Source organism: Trachypithecus francoisi, unplaced genomic scaffold (assembly GCF_009764315.1).
Source record: "Trachypithecus francoisi isolate TF-2019V2 unplaced genomic scaffold, Tfra_2.0 Lachesis_group9, whole genome shotgun sequence".
In the NCBI taxonomy this organism is placed as follows: domain Eukaryota; kingdom Metazoa; phylum Chordata; class Mammalia; order Primates; family Cercopithecidae; genus Trachypithecus; species Trachypithecus francoisi.
This window is the reverse complement of record NW_022681474.1, coordinates 48,540,698-48,560,525: the sequence shown is the minus strand read 5'-3', so window position 1 is coordinate 48,560,525 and position 19,828 is coordinate 48,540,698. Positions and strand designations below refer to the sequence as shown.

Below are 19,828 nucleotides of genomic sequence, written 5' to 3'. Positions count from 1 at the left end.
CTGGGGATATCTTTCCATTTTCTTCTACTTTCTGGAAAAGTCTATGTAGAATTACTATTACTTCTTCATTAATTGTTTGGTAAAATTGGCCAGTGAAACCATGTGGACGAGATCTTTCTTGGAATTTTTTTTTTCCACAGAGTAAATTCTTTAATGGTTACAGGGCTATTCAAATTATCTATTTCAACTTGAGTGAAGTTTAGTAGTTTGTGCTTTTAAGAAATTGGTCCACTCAAGTAGTAAAAATTTATGTGCTTAAGAGTTTCTCATAGTTTTCTCTCATTATATTTTTAATTCTGTGGAGTCTGTAGCAGTACCTTTTTCCTTCAACCCTGCAATCTTTGTTTCACTATGCTTCTGCCAGTCTTGCTAAATGTTTATCAATTTTATTGATCTTTTCAAAGACCACCTTTCAATTTCATTGCTTTTTCTCAATTACTTTTGGGCTTTTAATTCCATTAATCTCTATTTTCCTTATTATTTGCTTCCTTCTACTTGATTTGGAATTAATTTGATTTTTTACTAGTTTCTTAAGGTACAAGCTTTGATTATTGATTTGAGACCCTTCTTTTCTAATGCAAGTATTCATCACTGTAAATTTCCTTCTAAGCACTGCTTTAGTTACATTGTACAAATTTTGATAAAATATATTTCCATTCTCATTCAGTTCAAGCGATCTGCCCACCTCAGCTTCCCAAAGAACTAAGATTATAGGCATGAGACATGACATCTGGCTACAGACGGCATTTATTTATTTATTTAAGAGATAGAGTTTCGCTTCTGTTGCCCAGGCTGGAGTGCAGTGGCGCGATCTCCACTCATTGCAATGGCCACCTCCCTGGTCAAAGCAATTCTCCTGCCTCAGCCTCCCAAGTAGCTTGAATTACAGGTGCCTGCCACCATGCCTGGCTAATTTTTGTATTTTTAGTAGATATGAGGATTCGCCATGCTGGCCAAGCTGGTCTCAAACTCCTGACCTCAGGTGATCCACCCATCACAGCCTCCCAAAGTGCTGGGATTACAGGCATGCGCCACTGCGCCTGGTCTCAAATGGGACTTTTAAAGTGGTGAAAGAAAAAAACTGTCAACCAATGGCAAAAGAATTAAGTCAGATCATTACCTCACACCATATACAAAAACACAAAATGGACCAATGGCCTAAATCTAAGAACTAAAATCATATAATGCTCAGAAAAAAAAAAAAAAAAAAAGAGGCTGGGTGCGGTGGCTCACTCTGTAATTCTAGCACTTTGGGAGGCCAAGGCAGGCGGACTGCTTGAGTCCAGGAGTTCAAGACCAGCCTGGGCAACGTAGCAAAACCCCGTCTTTTTTAAAAAACAAAACAAAACAAAAACAAAAGGATAAATCTTTGTCACTTTTACTTTGGACTGGCAATGAATTCTTCAATATGACATTAAGAGCATAAGCAATGACAACAACAAAAATAAATAAAAATTGGACTTCATAAAAATTAAAAACTTGTATATCAAAGGACACTATCAAGAAGCCTATAGAATGGGAGAAAATATTTGCAATTCACACATTTGATAAGAATCTAGTACCAAGAAACTCTTACAATTCAACAACAAAAACACAAACAGCCTGGTTAAATGGGCAAAGGACTTGAAAAAACATTTCTCTAAAGATATACAAATATACAATAAACACACAAAAAAGTTCAACCTCATTTGAGAATAAGGAAATCAAAAGCACAATAAAATACCACTTAACGCCCAGTAAGATGGTTACTTAAAGAAAAAAAGAGAAAAAGAAAATAACAGGAATATATTTGAAATTTCCATAAAGGGTTAAGTGACTGCCTGGTTTAAAAATAAACTCTATGAAATCTCTCAAAGAAAAAAAAAAAAAAGGCCAAGAAAGGTAAAAGAACAAAGGTTTAAAAAATAAATGAAAACAAAGAGAAAATTTAAAAAAAGTCTCAACAGAGATATAACAGCCAATTATTAGAAGTTCTAGAAAAGGGGCACAGAAACAATGGAGGGGATATAATAATTAAATATGAACATTTTCCAGATTTAAAAGAATAATGGAACAACTTCTCCATTTAGGAAAGGTTAAAAAAATGTCATTACCTTATTTAAAATTACTAACTGGTAGGTACCCAAAACATATTTAGTGAAAATAAATAAATCCAGACTAACACTCATCCCCAGTAACTTCTAATCCAGTGTTTCTATCTCCCACTATTATTGTGACACCCAAAAATTCCTACCCTGAGAGATTTCAGTTATAGTATTGCTACAAAACTGTTTCTGGAAGTGTGGGAAATACGTATACACCATGGAATACTACTCAGCCATAAAAAAAGAATGAGATCATGTCTTTTGCAGCAACATGGAACTAGAGGGTATTATTATACGTGAAATAACTCAGAAACATAAAGTCACATACCACATGCTCTCACTTATAAGTGGGAGCTAAACAACAGGTACAGCTGGACATACAGAGTGGAATAACAGCCACTGGAGACTACAAAAGATGGGAGGATGGGAAGGAGGTGAGGGCTGAGAATTTACCAATAGGTACAATGATTACTATTCAAGTGATGGGTATGCTAAAAGCCTAGATTTCACCACTACACAATATATACATGTAAAAAATCTGCATCTGTATTCCCAAAATATATAAAAATTAAATTTAAAAAATCTTTCTGGAAAATAGGATGAGACCATGACTCTAACTCTCTGTAAAACTCAAATGGCCAGATGTGGTAAGAGTGACCGACTTTAAATAAGCTTACAAAATATCACCAGAAGAATACAGGCACTGTACAGAAGAAATTTCCTTAAAATATACTGGTTCCCTGATCAAGAAAACAGAACAGGGCTCTGTGAATATATGTCTACATAAATTCTTCACTTAAGAATACCCTATGAAACAAAATCATTACTTTAAAAAAAAAAAAAAGTCTGTTCATCATCATTGGTAGACTTCAGCTATAGTTCAATTCTTTACAAATTTATCTTCTGTTCTCAATAAATGACCTTAGATTTTTCTCTATCCTTCCTTGGAACAAACCTACCTTAAGACCCAGGAACTTTAAAAATAAACAGGTATAAATTCAAAATCTGGGAAATAAAGAGGAAGAAATTAGTAGGAAAGCGCGTAGCTCCTTTCAAAAGGCACAAATAAATACTGTTTCATTTTGGGGTGTCGAAACTGAAATCATGGCTTCTCATAAAATATTGTAAGAATTCTACTACAATAAAAACAGGAGTTCCAGAGAAATGAAACAATTTTCCTGACAAGCAGAATAATCCCTGTAAATATGATAGCGTACATGGCAAAGAGGGAATTATGGCTGCCAGTCAGCTGACCTTAAAATAGGAGTATTATCCTGGATTATCTGAGGGGTCCGAATGTATAATAATCACTCAGAATGGAAGAGGGAGGCAGAAGAGAGACAGAAGGAGAATGGTCAAAGAGGTGCGGTGTTGCTGGGTTTGAAGACAGAGGAAGGAAGTCATGAACCAAAGGCAGTTTTTAGAAGTTAGAAAAGACAGGGAAATGTATTCTTCCCCCAAGTCTCCAGGAAGGCACCTAGCCCTGCTGACATCTTGATTTTAGCCTGCAGAGACATGTGTCTGACTTGTAAGCTAAAGGATAGTAAGATAACAAATAGTGCGTTGTTTTAAGTCATTGTATTTGTGGTAATTTGTTATGGCAGCCAGAGAAAACGTACACACCCTGTTTCTCAAATGCTATAATTAGCCTTGTTTCTACTGTTTTAGAGTCATTCCTATTCTTACTGCATTCACTTTCCATAATTTAAATATTTGTTCCTTCCTTTCTGTGATGCCTCACAGAAGGCTGAAACAGAAGGAACAGACCATTACAGAAGCACACGAGCACCTGAAAAAGGAGAAGAGTCAGGTGTGTCTGGTGAGACTTCTAATGGTTGCAGTCATGTAATATGTTCCGCAGACCTCAGCAGTAAGCTCAAATCAAGTTTTGACTGACTGGACTTTACTGAAGCCTTTTAAAATTTACTTTTTTACTTCAGCCTTCACAGGTTTCCGATGAGTAGTTTTAGCTATACTGATTATAAATGGGTGGCAGATTTCAGTTAACATATATATTTAATAAATCAAAATGCCAAGTGCATTAGTGGTATGTGTAGTCCTTTTGTTAGAGAGAAAATGAATGTATTGAGTGACCTCAATTCCTTTAGCAGTCAGAATTTCCTTATTTTAGGTTCAATTTTCTGTCCTCAAATCAGTCAAGTTACAGTGCATCCATGAGTGCCCATTTAACCTGAGAACAGCCCCATCACACTTTTGCATATTACATCAAGTGAAGTTTCAGTAACATTTTTGAAAAGCTTTTCTTTTTGTTCCATTTTACTGCAGAATTTCATATCTTAAGGACATTATACTTTGGGGGAGGTGGTAATAAAAATATCATAGGATGATTTTATGAGTAGATTATGGTAATACCAGAGATTTATTAATCAATGCACTTAAGATTTACCAGTTAAGTTTTAGGTAAGAGTAGAAAGTGACTGAAATGTTCTAGGAAAATAGAATAACATGCATAACAACTATCATACAGTAATACTGACTAGCACTTTTATATGCAGAAGTTTCTAAACAACTGAATAGGAGCTGGTATGGACACAAATAAGGTGGTAGATGTGTTTTTTATCTAAATTACAAAAATAATAATGCTCTACACTAGCATAGTCATTGCGGCACTTTATAACTGTAAAATATTGGAAACAATCTTGATGCCCATTGTTGGGACAGTAATTGAATAAACAACGCACAGTCTACAAAATAAGTAGTATACAGTGGTACAAAAAGAATAAGGGCGATCTCGGCCAGATGCAGTGACTCACGCCTGTAATCCCAGCACTTTGGAAGGCCAAGATGGGTTGATCACTTAAGCCCAGGAGTTTGAGACCAGCCTTGGCAACATAGTGAAACCCTATCTCTACCAAAAATACAAAAATTGGCCAGTCTCGTAACCCAGTCTCAAAATAAATACATACATACATAGATTAAAATTTTAAAAATAAAATATTTTTTAAAAAAGAAGAAGAGGGAAGATCTCTTCGAAGTAATATGAAACAAAGGAGTACTTTAAATAAACCATGATGTGGGCAGAACCCAAAATGAAATACAAACAGCAACAAATGAACCTAAAAGTATTACAAATGAACAATCACACTGAAAGGATTGAGAACTAAAAGAACTAACATAAGTAAACTTGGAAAACAGTACGTACTATATTCTGTAAGGTTAAGGTTAAAAAAAAAATAATGCTAAGCAAATATTATAAGTTAGTAAATCTTTCTCATAGGGTGATAAGTTAGCAATTCTGAAACTCTGTGTGTATATAATACAGTATAAATATAGTATATAGTATATAATATACTATAAATATTATATACTATAACATATCTATAACTATGTATAAATATATACTGTAATCCTTATACACACACACACAGTGTTGAATAACTAAGTAAATACATTGTGGTTGAGAAACCAATTTTCTCCCTTTCTGAGGAAAGTCTTAAAAATAAGAAGGCTAGAACAAATTCTGTAGCATTTGATTGGAGTCAAAAGTATCCGTGTGAACTCTTGGTCTTTAATATATATGGAAATGGATACAGAAATAAATATAGAAGAGAAGTATGTGTGTATACATATAATTGTCAGTTCTGTCTGCCACAATAACTAAAAGCAATTACACCTCAGTAGCAACAAACACACCTAGCCCCCAGATCTTGGTTTCTAAATCTCATTCTCCAATAAAAATCTTCCTTGGAGACATGATGACTCAAGGGCTGGGGCAGGGAAAATACAAGATAAGCCTGGAATATGTTGTGGTCATATGAGACACTACTTATTCAGTTACGGCTGAAATCTGGGTTTCCCAGTGGTTAGTCTAATGTTCTCATGTTATTTTCTCCTTCACCATGTACTAAAAGGTAGAAAGAGGTTCCACAGACCAACTTTCCTATCTGTGTCTCCATGCAACCCAACTTAAGCTACCAAGCTGGCAGCTTCTGCTAATACAGGTTGCCTGACTCCCAAGACCAGGAAAGGGATAAAAGATTGTGGAAGTACCACATAAACGCCACTAGAAATTGAAGAGCCTGAAAGCAATACTTTTAATCACCATGGGACAATAAAACAGAATAGCCTAAATTGAAAACTATTTAATTACTAATTCAGGCTAGAATAGCAACTTCAACAACTCCTAAAATTCATTCAATGAGTCAAAGACTCTAGCTTCAGTGTCCTCATTAACTATAACAATTTTATAATAGCTACTTGATCTAAATCGCAGAATTCAATATTTTCTCCAAAAATATTACTCATTATACATCTACTCTATGCCAGGTACAATGCTGGGTAAAAGGAACATATTACACTCTGTTCTTTTTTTTTTAAGACAGGGTCTCGCTGTGTCACCCAGGCTGGAGTGCAGTGGTGCAATCATGGCTTATTGCAGCCTCAACCTCCTGGACTCAAGTGATCGTCCCACCTCAGCTTCCCAGGTAGCTGGAACCACAGGCATATGCCACCATGCTCAGCTAATTTTATACAGATGGGGTCTCGCTACATTATTCAGTCTGGTCTCAAATTCCTGGGCTCAAGCAATCCTACCACCTCAGCCTCACAAAGTGTTGGAATTACAGGCATGATCCACCACACCCAGCCTATTCTCTGTTTATTAACAAATTACTTTTAAGTTCACTGACTTTTTCTCTGCAACACAGGCTTTGATCAAGAAGGAGTTTAGATAATCCAATAATTTCATTTTTATGAGAAAAATTGTTCAGAAAAGAAGTACTCTCTCTGTTCATGGTCTTATACATAGATGGGAAGTGTGTATGAAGATCTGATACAGAAGTATTTATAATATTTAATGTTATATTTAATGTTATATCTTTCTTATTTTAAAAATCTGATTTATAAATATCATTTGTCCTTTCAGTTTGAGATACTGAATTTTCCTTCCTTTCCACCACCTTACTTCCCTGGGGTCATTTCCAACTATCCTCTACCCCACACCCTATACTCTTAGCAATGCTGATATTCCTCTCTCACACATCATGATTTTGTGATACATTCATGCTGTACATGCTGTTCCCTATGCTAAAATGCTCACCATCTAATTTCCTTGGCCAATTGGTAAAAGTTGCATTCATTCTTCAACACTCAACTCAGAAGTAACTTCCTCTTCAAAAGCTTCTGAATGACCCCCCAACACACACACACAGACACACACACACACATACTTTCCTTTTGTTATTTCAAGAGCACATGCATACTAATCATTTATAAATTCATATTATGATGTTTTTATAATTTATCTGCCTATCAAACAAGATTTTGAACTAATTAAGGACAAGAACAGCCTTATTCACCTCAGTGTCCTCAGAAATTAAGAGTATGTCTGAAGCATAGTAGAAGCTCAAGAATTATTGAACTGAATTTCATATTGTAATATACTTAATCTATAAGAAACATTAATACTGAAGAAAAATATAATTATGTTTAAAGAATCACAACAACTACATTTCATAAATTTAAACTTTTCTGCACACATAAAAGTTATATTAATAGGACAAAAAGATCTATACTGATAATTAAATGTACACAGAAAATTCATTACTGGAGGTGGAGTAGCTCCTTTCTATTCATTCAAATTTTGTAACTCAATGTCAAAGCATACCTGAAAGTATCAGTATCAGTTTGAGATTTCTATTTACCTACATTAGGACCATCTCAACTTTCTATAAGCTGTCCCTCCACTACCACATCTATGCTAGCATCACATTTTTAGTTACTTGCAGCTTGCTATTATGACACGTGATACCTTAGAAACTTACTTTGTAAATAGGTTATGTCATAATGTGTACAGAAAACTAAGTGAAAAGTATTAAACAGTACCTTTAATTTTTTAAGGGTTAATTTAACAAGGATTTATTCACAGGAATACATGTAAGTAGAGAAAAATAACAGAAAAGCTAAACAAATGAAATGAAGAGGATTCAAACCAACTTTCACTCTATAGCTTTTAACTTGCAACCTGTGTGCATATATCTACAGCACAGAGGGCCACCAACATGTACCAAAATACAGTATAGGAACCCTGCATTACACCCATTAACTTAAACATATCTTTAAGATCATGCTTTGAACAAAAAAAAGGAAGCTTAGAAGGCAGTATGTTGAGTGGGAATAAACACTGAAATACAGCAATCATTTTTCAATTTCTACAATTGTCTTTATGTGCCAACTAACATTTATGCAGTCTTTTACAGATCTTTTACCATGTAATTTAAATGTTAGAAGTTTTGATAAAATCATGAGTAGTATATAACCATGCGGAAAGCACATCACACTGACAGCAGAGGCAAAGAGTTTGCACAGGTATATCAGCTTTCCACACTGCACAGGTCACACACAATGCAGTATCAATCTTATTCCTAACAGATCCTAAAAAAGATATTTCAAGGAATAGCTGTAAACTACAGTACTTTATATATCTATATTCTTAATAAAAATAAAACCCACAAATCTTAAAAGGGAACTTTAAATGCAGGGTTACACTAAATGGGTAAACTGCATCACAAATTTCTGCAACATAGGTAAATGAATACCAATCTCACTCTATATGATGCAAGCATGCTACTTTCCCACTAATTTAAATTACTTTCAACCGCTATGAGCCAGAATGCACGCCTGAACCTTAAACTGCACTTTAAAAAATAACATATTGGCCTAGAAATTAAATCTAATGAAGTACAATCATCAAATTATACCCACTACATTAATGTTAAATGCAAAATTAAGATATCATCTTTAGTTTGATATACCAAACCCCATTTATTCCACCCTCCGTGCCTACCCTAAAAAAGGTAAAAGGAGTGACTCATTTGGCATTTCACAGGGTGCTTCATTGTTTATGTTTGTTTTGTTTTATTTCCAACTTTTTTGGAGTACCTTAAATTGTAACTTCCAAGAACCTGCTTCCACTAAGGGAAGGCAAGCTTATTTTAAGTATATTAGTTCTGCTTGTGTAGTTCTTCATCAACATGCAAAACAAGGCCCCGTCATGTGGGAAAACTTGGATTAAAAAAAAACAAAAAACAAAACTTTAAATTAAAAAAGAAAAAAGCTTCTTTACTATTTGTAGCTCCCATTCTTAGGTTTCCTTTATTGTGCGCTGTAGAACTGTTCCTCTTTCTTATCCCCATCCATCACTTATATGGTTCCTGTTTTGGTACAATTCTCCATATGTGCTGTTTTGTGAGTAGACTGAACAGATTTTTTTTTTTCTTCTTCAAATCCAGTGCAGAGTTGTAACTGGAGACATATTTCCACCCACAAAGGCTCCAGATGTTAAAACGTTTTCCAAACATCGACTTAATACAGTGACGGCAACACCTCCCTCCTGCCCCTCCCAGTACGGTTGGGATTGTAGTGTATTGCCTACTGGTTTACCCTTCCCCGCGTAAAGGGTAGTATTTTCCCTGAGTGCAGAGGCTCCCTCATAGTCTCCAAGACTGAAGGACCCCAAATTTTGGGACTGCAGCTTAAGTGTATTAGATTAAACACCATAAACAGCTGCAAGATGCTCTTTTTAAGAGAAGAGGAAACTGGTTAGAGAAATGCCTCCAATTTTATCGCCAACTTGATTTTTAAATCCATGAAGGATCTCACAGAACATGTCTCTGAGATCATCTTTTGGGTTAATCCATGATGTAACAGCATCACAAAAAAAATATATAAAATCTTGGGATTATACCACTGGGATTCACAATGATCATGGTACAAATTCCACGGAATGCTGAATCCTTTTCCTCATTGTCTGTTATGTTTCTCAGAGACGTGCACCACGGTCTTCATACTGCTGTAGCATCGGGGCCACCTCTTGAAGACACACGTAACCAAGATGGCCAATCGTTATTGCTGTATTCTCTAACAATGTCTTTGGTGTGTTGGGTCTGTTAATGATTTCTACATGCTGGTACAACACCACAGGAATATAAGGCTGCATCTCTATACCCATTTGAATGGAGATTTCTCCAACTGCCCATGTGGCATTGCTGCAGACTGAAAAAATTCTGGATTTGGGTTGGTTCCCAATATTGGCATGAAATCAGCTATACAAGGCTGAACATGCTAAAAGTAAGCTTTTGTGAGGTCACCTAAAGGGGCAAAAGAACTCTGCCGAACTTCTAGCATTTTATCCTGCATTCACTGATACATTCGTGTTAGGATGTTACTTTGGGTTACCAGCTGTTCAATGTTGCCTCCAAGTCCTTCAGCCAGGCCACTCAGTAGATCAAGAGCCACTATCATAAAATCTTTATCTGGAGCTTCATATTGATCTGGATGCGCATTGTTTAGCACGGCTTGTGCAAGAGTCTTCCTCATTGTCTCTTACACAGGTTCACAGTACGGAAGAAAGTCAGACTGCAGTGCTGTGGCAACTGAAGATAGGTAAAGGGAAGAGATCCTTATCTTCACCATTTAATATGTTCCATTTCTGGGTCAGTGGAGGCATTAGCATCTGAATATATTCTAGTTTGTTTGAATGATGTCCTACTGAATCAGCTAATGTTCCTAAGGCATTGTAAAGCATGAGTAGGTTCTTATGCTGGTATTTACTAAATGCAAAGACCAGGGTACCAAGTATATAAGCAAAGTGAGGAACAAGTTCTGTACAAGCCTCCTCTTCCAGGGTAGCAAAGGCACTGTCGGCAGCTTCTTGTACTCTCTTGTTGCTATCCAGGATGCGCTTTAGCAGTTGTCATTAATGGCTTCGGGTACATGTCTGGTGGCTGGCTGACCACCCAGTATGCATAGTGGCTAAGAGTCCAGCATGTTATGGAATGTACAAGAGTCGTTTTATCAGTGAGGCATTGAATAAAGTGAGGAACAAGCTCGGGCAAGTATGAAATAATGCCCTGCATGCAACCTTCAGCAATTGCTCCTAAAACCAAGATGCCTGATTCTTTAACAACCCATTCATGACGAAAAAGTAATTCTTTCAAAAGGGGTGGAATATGTGGCAGCAGTTCATCATGATACACATTTGCAAGAACACCTAGGGTAGCAGCAGAACATTTTCTTAGATTCCAGTCAGAAATTGTATCATCATCATCAATTTCATCATCATCATCTTCCTCTTCAATTCCATCTTCATCATATTGCTGAGCCATTGTCCTTGATCAGTGAAAACATGGCCATATATCTTGAGTCTTACGTAGAACGTACTCAACTATATTATACATGTGAGGCAGCAGGCGATCCACTCGAACTTCAAATAATCACAAGTACTTGGCACACGTTTCCATGCCTCTGGTTCTTCATCACCAGCCAATGCAAAGAGATTCTCAATAAAAGAATCAATGTGCAACATTACAGCTTGGGTCCTACTGATGATAAACTGATTGACACGTGCAACAGCGTGAGACCTTATTTCTGGACTACTGTGCTTTAAGAACTATAAAAATTTGGGAATCATGATGTTGAGAGGATGATCTAAATCATAACTACCTAAAATCTCAGCAGAATCTTCACAAATCTTCTGAAGGGTGCCAAATGCTCCCTCATGGGTGTTGTAATCGTCAGCATACAGGCTACAGAGTTTTGGTAAGAGGTCAGGCCAATTCTGTAATTCTCCCTTGGAGGCTAGAGTTGTGATCACAATACCAATGGTGGCTCTAATCAGAGGACAGGAGTCACCAATATTATTTAAACATTCACTTTTAATAAAAGTCTGTTATACCATATGGGAAGTTCTTAAAGTGTACTTTCACATTATTCTTCAAGATGAGATCTTGTGGGCTCATCTTCAGATTTTAATTTTGTAAGAACAAAAATCAAGTAGTTGTTAAAGTCTGAATATTTATTAAGTTGTTCCAGTTTTTGTTGCACGGTTCTCTGGATGGTGGTGTCTGGGGACTGGGACTCCTTTAACAGCTGCAGGATTTGCTGAAGCCTGTGCTTGTCAGGTTTCCACTCATACTCCATCTTAGTTTGCTGGGTGCCCCGAAGGAAGTCTCGAATGGCAAAATCCAGTGGAACTGCTCCTGGCAGCCCGGCTGTCAACGTCTGTTTCTGCTGCTGCTGCCGCCACGGCCACCCAGCGCCAGTACCTTTAATTTAAATGTTTCTATTTATTTTCGATTAAAAGGCAATATTTATCACATGTCATCATGACACCCATTTCAGCAACTATTTATTTTGTCCTTACTTGGTGCCAGAAACTTATAGGAGAGATAAGGAGATAATAAAGTATCAACGATACATTCAGGAACATGTAGTAGTAACTAGAGATTAAAAGTGACTAGACAGACTGAAATAAAAGTGAGAACAGATTATGAAAAGAAAAAAGCTAAAGTGTAGATGTGACATAGAAGAAATGGGAAAGCCACAAGAAAAGTAACAAGTCAAACTGGTGACAAAATAATTTGGCAAAATGAATCAAAGCAGAAACACTAGCTATAACTTCTAAAAGTGGGGAGGTGATGTTTTTCACCACTACAGTCAATCAACAATGGAATCTGGTCAACTGTACCCTCTAAACCCATTTTCAAAACTACCCACCCCTCCAGAACTCCACTTTGCCACTACAATGTCATAAGCTACTACCACCACTCACTTGAATATTAGCTTCCATGATCCTGTCTAGCTCCCTTCTAATTCAATCTTCACACAGAGCATTTTAAAAATGTAAACTGAACTAAATTTTTTGGAGTTTAAAATTCTCCAACTGCTTGCCTTCAATTTCTAAGGCAAAGATACAAATCCTTCAAGCTCTATGAAAGCTCCGTACTGACAGCCTCTTCTCCTGCCACTTCTTTCCTCTGAGTCAGTGCTCAGGATATCCTGGCTTTCTCATAGTTCCTCATATACTCCACAATCCCTCCCGCCCTTTCCTAAAGCATTCAACATTTTTCCAGCCGTAGCAAATAGAAAGCAATTTTTAAAAGCAAGCTGAACATGAATGAACCAAAAAGAAACACATATAGAAAACCCTCCATATACTGCCTTTTCTCCTTTTGTTTGTTCTCAGACTCTACTATAGTTTGGTACAGAGATAAAAACAAGTGCAGAAGCAGATAATCTGAATGTTTGGTTTTCAAAAAAGGTTTCTCCAACAAGAGTCCAAGTGAACCATTCTCCAAAAGGGGGTCTTTTGGTAACAGACAAAAAACAGAGAACAGCGCTAAACAGGTTCTTCTTTACCTTAAAGGAGAAACCCAGTATAAATCTATGGTGGCAGTAAAAACAATGACTTGGGAGTCAGTTGTTCCAAGTTTTAATTACTCTGTACTGCTAGAGTGACTATGTGACTTTACCTTTCTAGGTCTCAGTATCTTTATGAAATAAATGGATAAGACTAAATAATCTCTATGACCTTGATCCTATAGCATCTAATTTTTCTGCTTATAAAATATACTACAGCTTTGCCAAACAGTAAAAGTCCAAGTGAATGGAAGAACAGAGGTCTAGATGCTTTCCTAGAGCATCCAGGGGAACACAGCCTTGCCCCAGTGGGACACATTTTGGACTTGAGCTTCAAAATGGTAAGATAGATGCTGTTTTAAACTACTAACTGTGGTAATATGTCACAGCAATGAGAGAAAACTAATACATCAACAGATTTACAAATGTGTTTTTTATTCGCCTGACCCTAATTACAAAAAAAAAAAAAAGTCCTGGATACTTAGAACCCTTAATGAGATTCTTTTAAAGGACAGTAAATTCTTTTATTTATTTATTTATTTATTTATTTATTTTATTATACTTTAAGTTCTAGGGTACATGTGCATAACGTGCAGGTTTGTTACATATGTATACTTGTGCCATGTTGGTGTGCTGCACCCATCAACTCGTCAGCACCCATCAACTCATCTAAAGGACAGTAAATTCTTTATCTCTACAAATACACCACATAGTATCATATGTGCTATTTTTTTCTAAATAAACAATGTTTTTCCCTTTTCAAATAATTTTGAAATAGATGCTTCTCGAATCTTTAGGATTGAGCTGATCTCAGGATTCTTACAAATCCTTCCAACATTAGTTGCTGTGAACTTTTATGACTGATTATAATTAAACACTATCACATAAACTGACCATTAAGATAATCTAATTCGGATTCCCTAAAAATCAGAGTTTACACCAAATTTTTGAAATATTGTTTGAAAAAAATGAAGCTTTCAGCTTTCTGCACACTTCTAGTTCCAAGCTTCCATATTAATCACGCTAAATGATCCAGATCTTATAAAGTTTATTACACACAGAAGCATTTTTTCATGATTTTTTAATGTCATTCATTTTGATAATAAAGCAGATATATGCCTGGCCAGGCATGGTGGCTCACGCCTGTAATCCCAGCACTTTGGGAGGCCAAGGCAGGTGGATCACTTGAGATCAAAGCTCGAGACCAGCCTGGCCAACATGGTGAAACCCTACTCCACTAAAAAGACAAAAATTATCCAGGCATGGTGGTGTGTGCCTGTAATCCCAGCTACTCAAAGAATCACTTGAACTCAGGAGGCAGAAGTTGCAGTGAGTTGAAATCGAGATCGCGCCACTGCACTCCAGCATGGGTGACACAGCAGGACTCCATAAAAAAGAAAAAACAAAACAAAACAGATACATGTTAAGTCTTAGAATATTTATACTGCATCTGTATTATTAAGATTAAGATGTCCCAGATCATCTCCATAAATCCTCCTTCAAATAATCCATGCATTAATGGTGTAGAGGTTTCAGAGTCCAAGTAGGATGAGAAAGACATCAATGTGGAAAAGGATATGGTGACAGAAGTGAAGTGGGTTACAAAGAATGAAGTTAATCAAATAAGAACAGTCATGCACCATATAACAACATTTTGGTCAATGACTGACTGCATATAAAACTGGTCCCTTAAGATTATAATGGAGCTGAAAAATTCCTATTGCCTAGTAACATAATGATGTCGTAACTGTCATAACATCATAGAGCAGTGCATTACCTTTTCTATATTTAGATATGCTTAGATACACAAATATCATTATTGTTATAATTGCCTACAGTATTCAATAAGGTAACATGCTATACAGGTTTGTATCCTAAGAGCAATAGGCTAATACCACACAGCCTAGGTATATTAGGCAACAACATCTAAGTTTGTGTAAGTACATTCTATGATGCTTGCACAACAATGGAATTACCTAACACATTTCTCAGCAGGTATCGCCATTGTTAAATAATGCATAACCGTACATATTTTAAGCATAATAATGGAAGTCAGGTTTATCACCATCAGAGACGGAGGTTGTAAATATAGAAAGGGAAAAAACTAGAATTGAATCCTGTGGTGTTAGGATGGAATTGGTGGTATTAGTGTGAATTCATGGTTTTCAAAATATATAAATAATGTGGACATATTGATACATGTGTGTGCAAGTATATATGTATATATGTATATTCCCCAGCTCTCATCACTGAAGATGTCTGTGAGCAGCAACTTTTCAATAGCAGTGAACACATCTAGCCCCTAAAACTTGGCCCTGACACAGCATCTCCTAATAAAAAGAACAAGGGATCTAGGAGAAATCACTCATTCCAGGCCTAGGGAAGAAAAAAATGAAAGATGAGACTAAAATATCTTGTACAAAAGAGCAAGGGAATGTTCAAAGAATTATGAGAAATAGAAGAAAAAAGCACAGGAGTCTGTTTGAAGGAGCACTCACTGGCCAGGAGACTGAAGAGACTAAAGTACATGATAAAACCAACATGTCATTCTAACATGGATCTTTTTACTATAGAAGATATTATTGCCTTCAGTTTTTGGCTCAGAAGAGGCCAAGGTGCAACTCTCTTTGGTTGTACCAAATCCAGGTTCATCTGACACCAGCTGTCTCCACCATGCTGCTGAAGTTCCACTCCAATGATATCAAAGTTGTATATCTTATATCTGAGGTGTTCCGAGGTAAAGTCAATGCCATGTCTGCATTGGCCCCCAAGATCAGCCCCCAGGGTCTGTCTCCAAAAAAGGTTGGTGATAATATTGCCAAGGCAACCAGTACCTGGAAGGGTCTGAGAATTACAGTGAAACTGACTATTCAGAATAGACAGGCCCAGATTGATGTGGCACCTTCTCCTTCTGCACTGATCATCAAAGCCCTCAAGGAACCGCCAGGAGACAGAAAGAAACAGGAAAATATTAAACAAGGTGAAAATATCACTTTTGATGAGACTGTCAACATTGCTCGACAGATGGGACACCAATCTTTAACCAGAGAACTCTCTGGAACCATTAAAGAGATCCTGGGGACTGCTTAGTCTGTGGGCTGCAATGCTGATGGCCGTCACCGTCATAATATCATAGATGACATAAATAGTGGTGTGGCAGAATGGCCAGCTAGTTAAGAAGCACAAAGGAAAATATTTCAATAAAAGATCATTTGACAACTAAAAAAAAAAAAGAAAAGATATTATTGGTCAGATGGAGGAACTTGAATGGGGTCTGAGGATTTGGTGGTAGTAATCTATTCGTATTAATTTCATGATGTAGATGGTTATTCTGTGATTATATAGGAAAATGTTCTTGTTTTCAAGAAATATACATTAAAGCAGGAGTCTCTAACCCCTGAGCCATGGGCCAGTACCACTCTATGGCCAGTTAAGAACTGGGTTGCACAGCAAAAGGTGAGCAGCAGGCAAGTCAGCATTACTGCCTGAGCTCCACCTCCTGTCAGATCACCAGCAGCAACAGACTCTCATAGGAGAGTGAACCCTACTGTGAACTGTGCACATGAGGGATCTAGGTTGTGCACACCTTATGAGAATCTAATGCCTGATGATCTGAGGTGGAAGGGTTTCATCCTAAAACCATCTCCATCTGCACTCCAGTTCATGGAAACACTGTCTTCCACAAAACCAGTCCCTGGTGGCAGAAAGTTTGGGAATTACTGTATTAAAGTATCTGAAGGCCATAGGGCTTCAGGTAGGAAACTTATGTTTAAATGGCTCAAGGGGGTGGGGGGAGTCATTTGTACTTTTTGCTGTCACTTTTTAATAGATACAAGTACACTGGTTTCTGCATCACTTTGTAGAGACCATCAATACCATCTCCCCAACACTTCCCACCACTTCGTGAGTATGAATGAATGGGGAAAGTAACACTCTACAGTGGCCTCAGTAGAAAAGATTTTTAAAAGGCTATTTATTCACAGTGAAAGGACAAATGTAAACAAGGCAAAGTCCAGCCATGAAATAACCTTATGGATCACAAACCAAAATTTGAGACTTTATTCTAACCCAAAGCAATAGAATCTAAACATACATAACTAAGAAGAAACTTAATACTGATGCAGGATGTATGATAAAACCTGAGTTAAAGGGGCATAAGCATCAGAAAATGAGAATTTTACTAAAGAAAAGTCCAGGCCAGGCATGCTGTAATCCCAGCACTTTGGGAGGCCAAGGCGGGCAGATCACGAGGTCAGGAGTTCAAGACCAGCCTGGCCAGCATGGTGAAACCCCATCTCTACAAAAAATTAGCCGGGCATGGTGGCATGTGCCTGTAATCCCAGCTACTCAGGAGACTGAGGCAGGAGAATTGCTTGAACCCTGGAGGCGGAGGTTGCTGTGAGCCGAGATCATGCCACTGCACTCCAGGTTGGGTGAAGAGCAAGACTCCGTCTCAAAAAAACGAAAGAAAAGAAAAGTCCAATCCTTGTCTTCAAAATTACTTCAGTGCAGGTATGAAGATCAATACAAAGTAGTATACTACAAACTGAAATAAAGTGCCAAACATAGGAGGCAGCAACTGATTAGAAGTAGGAAGGAAGGAGAAATTAATTCTAACTGGAAAGAACCATTTATCGAGTACCTACACACACTGTCAGTATCACAGCACAGAAAGATGAAAAGAGGCGGTCCTCACGATGTAACAGGAAGGAGAAAGGCAGAAAACAAAACTAGTGTGCGATTTAAAGTGCTATGGGGTCTCAACATTGAACAGTTAACCCTTAGGTGGAGGGGAGAAAATAAAAGTCTGAATACAGCCTTAAAGGAGGAATAGATGGGAGCATTAAGAAAAATATAAACAATTTCAAATGGTCTTAGCTCAGGAATGTAGGCAAGGTAGCAGTAGTATGAAAAAGGCCCTGAACATGGATACAGGTATTTTTTAGATTTTAGATTCATGATGTGTGAGTTTACTCCATGAACATGTTGCATAGTGGTGAGGTTTGGGCTTCTAGAAACTCATCACCCAAATAGTGAACACTGTACCCAATAGGTAATTTTTCAACTCTTATCCGCCATCCATCCTCCCCACTTCTGAAGTCCCCAGTGTCTATTATTTCCATGTTTACATCCATGTGTACCCAGTGTTTAGCTCCTACTTACAAGTGAGAACATGCAGTATATGATATCCTGTTTCTGAGTTATTATACTTAGAATAATGGCCTCCAGCTCTGTCCATGTTGCTACAAAAGATACAGCTTCATTCTTCTCCTTTTTTTTTTTTTCTGGAGAAAGAGTCTCGCTCTGTTGCCCAGGCTGGAGTGCAGTGACATGATCTCAGTTCACTGCAGCCTCCGCCATTGCAGCCTCTGCCCAGGTTTGAGTGATTCTTGTGCCTCAGCCTCCCGAGTAGCTGGAATCGCAGGCATGTGCCACCATGCCTGGCTAATTTTTGTAGTTTTAGTAGAGACAGGGTTTAGCCATGTTGGCCAAGTTGGTCTTGAACTCCTGGTCTCAAGTGATCCGCCTGCCTCAGCCTCCCAAACTGCTGGGATTACAGGCATGAGCCACCAGGCCCAGTCTCAGTTTCATTCTTTTTTATGGTTGCATAGTATTCCATGGTGTATATACACCACATTTTCTTTATCCTATCAACTACTAATGGACACTTAAGTTGATTCCATGACTTTGCTACTTTGATAATTTACATTTATCGTGATAAACATACAAGTGCAGATATCATTTTGATACAGTAACTTCTTTTCCTCTGGGTAGATGTCCAGCAGTGGGACTGCTGGATCAAATGGTAATTCTATTTTTAGTTATTTGCTAAATTTCTGTACTGTTTTCCACAGAGGTTGTACTAATTTTCAGTTTTCATTCCCACCAACAGTGTTATAATTATTCCCCTTTTCTCCACATCCTCACCAACATATGTTATTTTTTAACTTTTTAGTAATAGCCATTCTGACTGGTGTGAGATGGCATCTCACTGTGGTTTTGATTTGCATCTCTCTAATGATTAGTGATGTTAAGCATTTTTTTTACGTCTGTTGGCTGCTTGTACGTCTTCTATTGAGAAATGTCTGTTCATATCCTTTGTCCATTTTTTAAATGGAGTTATACATTTTTTTCTTGTTGAGTTCCTTGTAAATTCTGAATATGGTCACTTTTCAAATGCATGGCTTGGAAATATTTTCTCACGTTCTGTAGGTTGTCTGTTTACTCTGTTGTTTCTTCCACTGTGCAGCAGCTTAATTAAGTCCCATTTGTCTTTGTTTTTGTTGCATTTATTTTTTAGGTCTTACTCATAAATCTTTTCTCTAAACCAATGTCCAGAAGAGTTTTTCCTAGGTTTTTTTCACGGATTTTTATAATTTTTGGTCTCACATTTAAGCCTTTAATCCATCTTGAGTTAATTTTCGTGCATAGTGAGAGACAGGGGTGTAGTTTCATTCTTCTGCACATGACTAGCCAATTTGCCAAGCACCATTTATTGAATAGGGTGTCCTTTCCCTGTTATTTTTGTTGGTTCTGTTGAAGTTCAGTGAGATGTATGCACGTGGCTTTACTTCTTGGTTCTCTAT

General features: G+C 37.2%; 2 protein-coding genes and 1 pseudogene across 9 annotated transcripts in view; 1 reads left to right on the top strand and 2 right to left on the bottom strand.

The window, feature by feature from the left end:
- CCSER2 (coiled-coil serine rich protein 2) overlaps positions 1–19,828 on the bottom strand; it is a 190,956-nt gene that overhangs the window by 107,446 nt on the left and 63,682 nt on the right. The window contains exon 1 of one of the 8 annotated variants that reach the window (XM_033209864.1): positions 7,711–7,813. The exons of the other annotated variants lie outside the window; for them this stretch is intronic. The gene's annotated coding sequence lies outside the window, so the exon portion shown is untranslated. Of the gene's footprint in view, positions 1–7,710; positions 7,814–19,828 lie in introns of those variants that run through there. 8 annotated transcript variants of the gene reach the window in all.
- Positions 9,309–12,142, bottom strand: LOC117082831 (annotated as a pseudogene).
- On the top strand, positions 15,915–16,331 carry LOC117082829 (60S ribosomal protein L12-like). Its single transcript, XM_033209868.1, has one exon. It carries the CDS (start codon positions 15,915–15,917, stop codon positions 16,329–16,331), a length of 417 nt encoding a protein of 138 aa, XP_033065759.1.

Coding starts and splice junctions, on each gene's coding strand:
- LOC117082829 (XM_033209868.1), top strand. CDS start 15,915: ATGCTGCTGAAGTTCCACTCCAATGATATCAAAGTTGTATATCTTATA.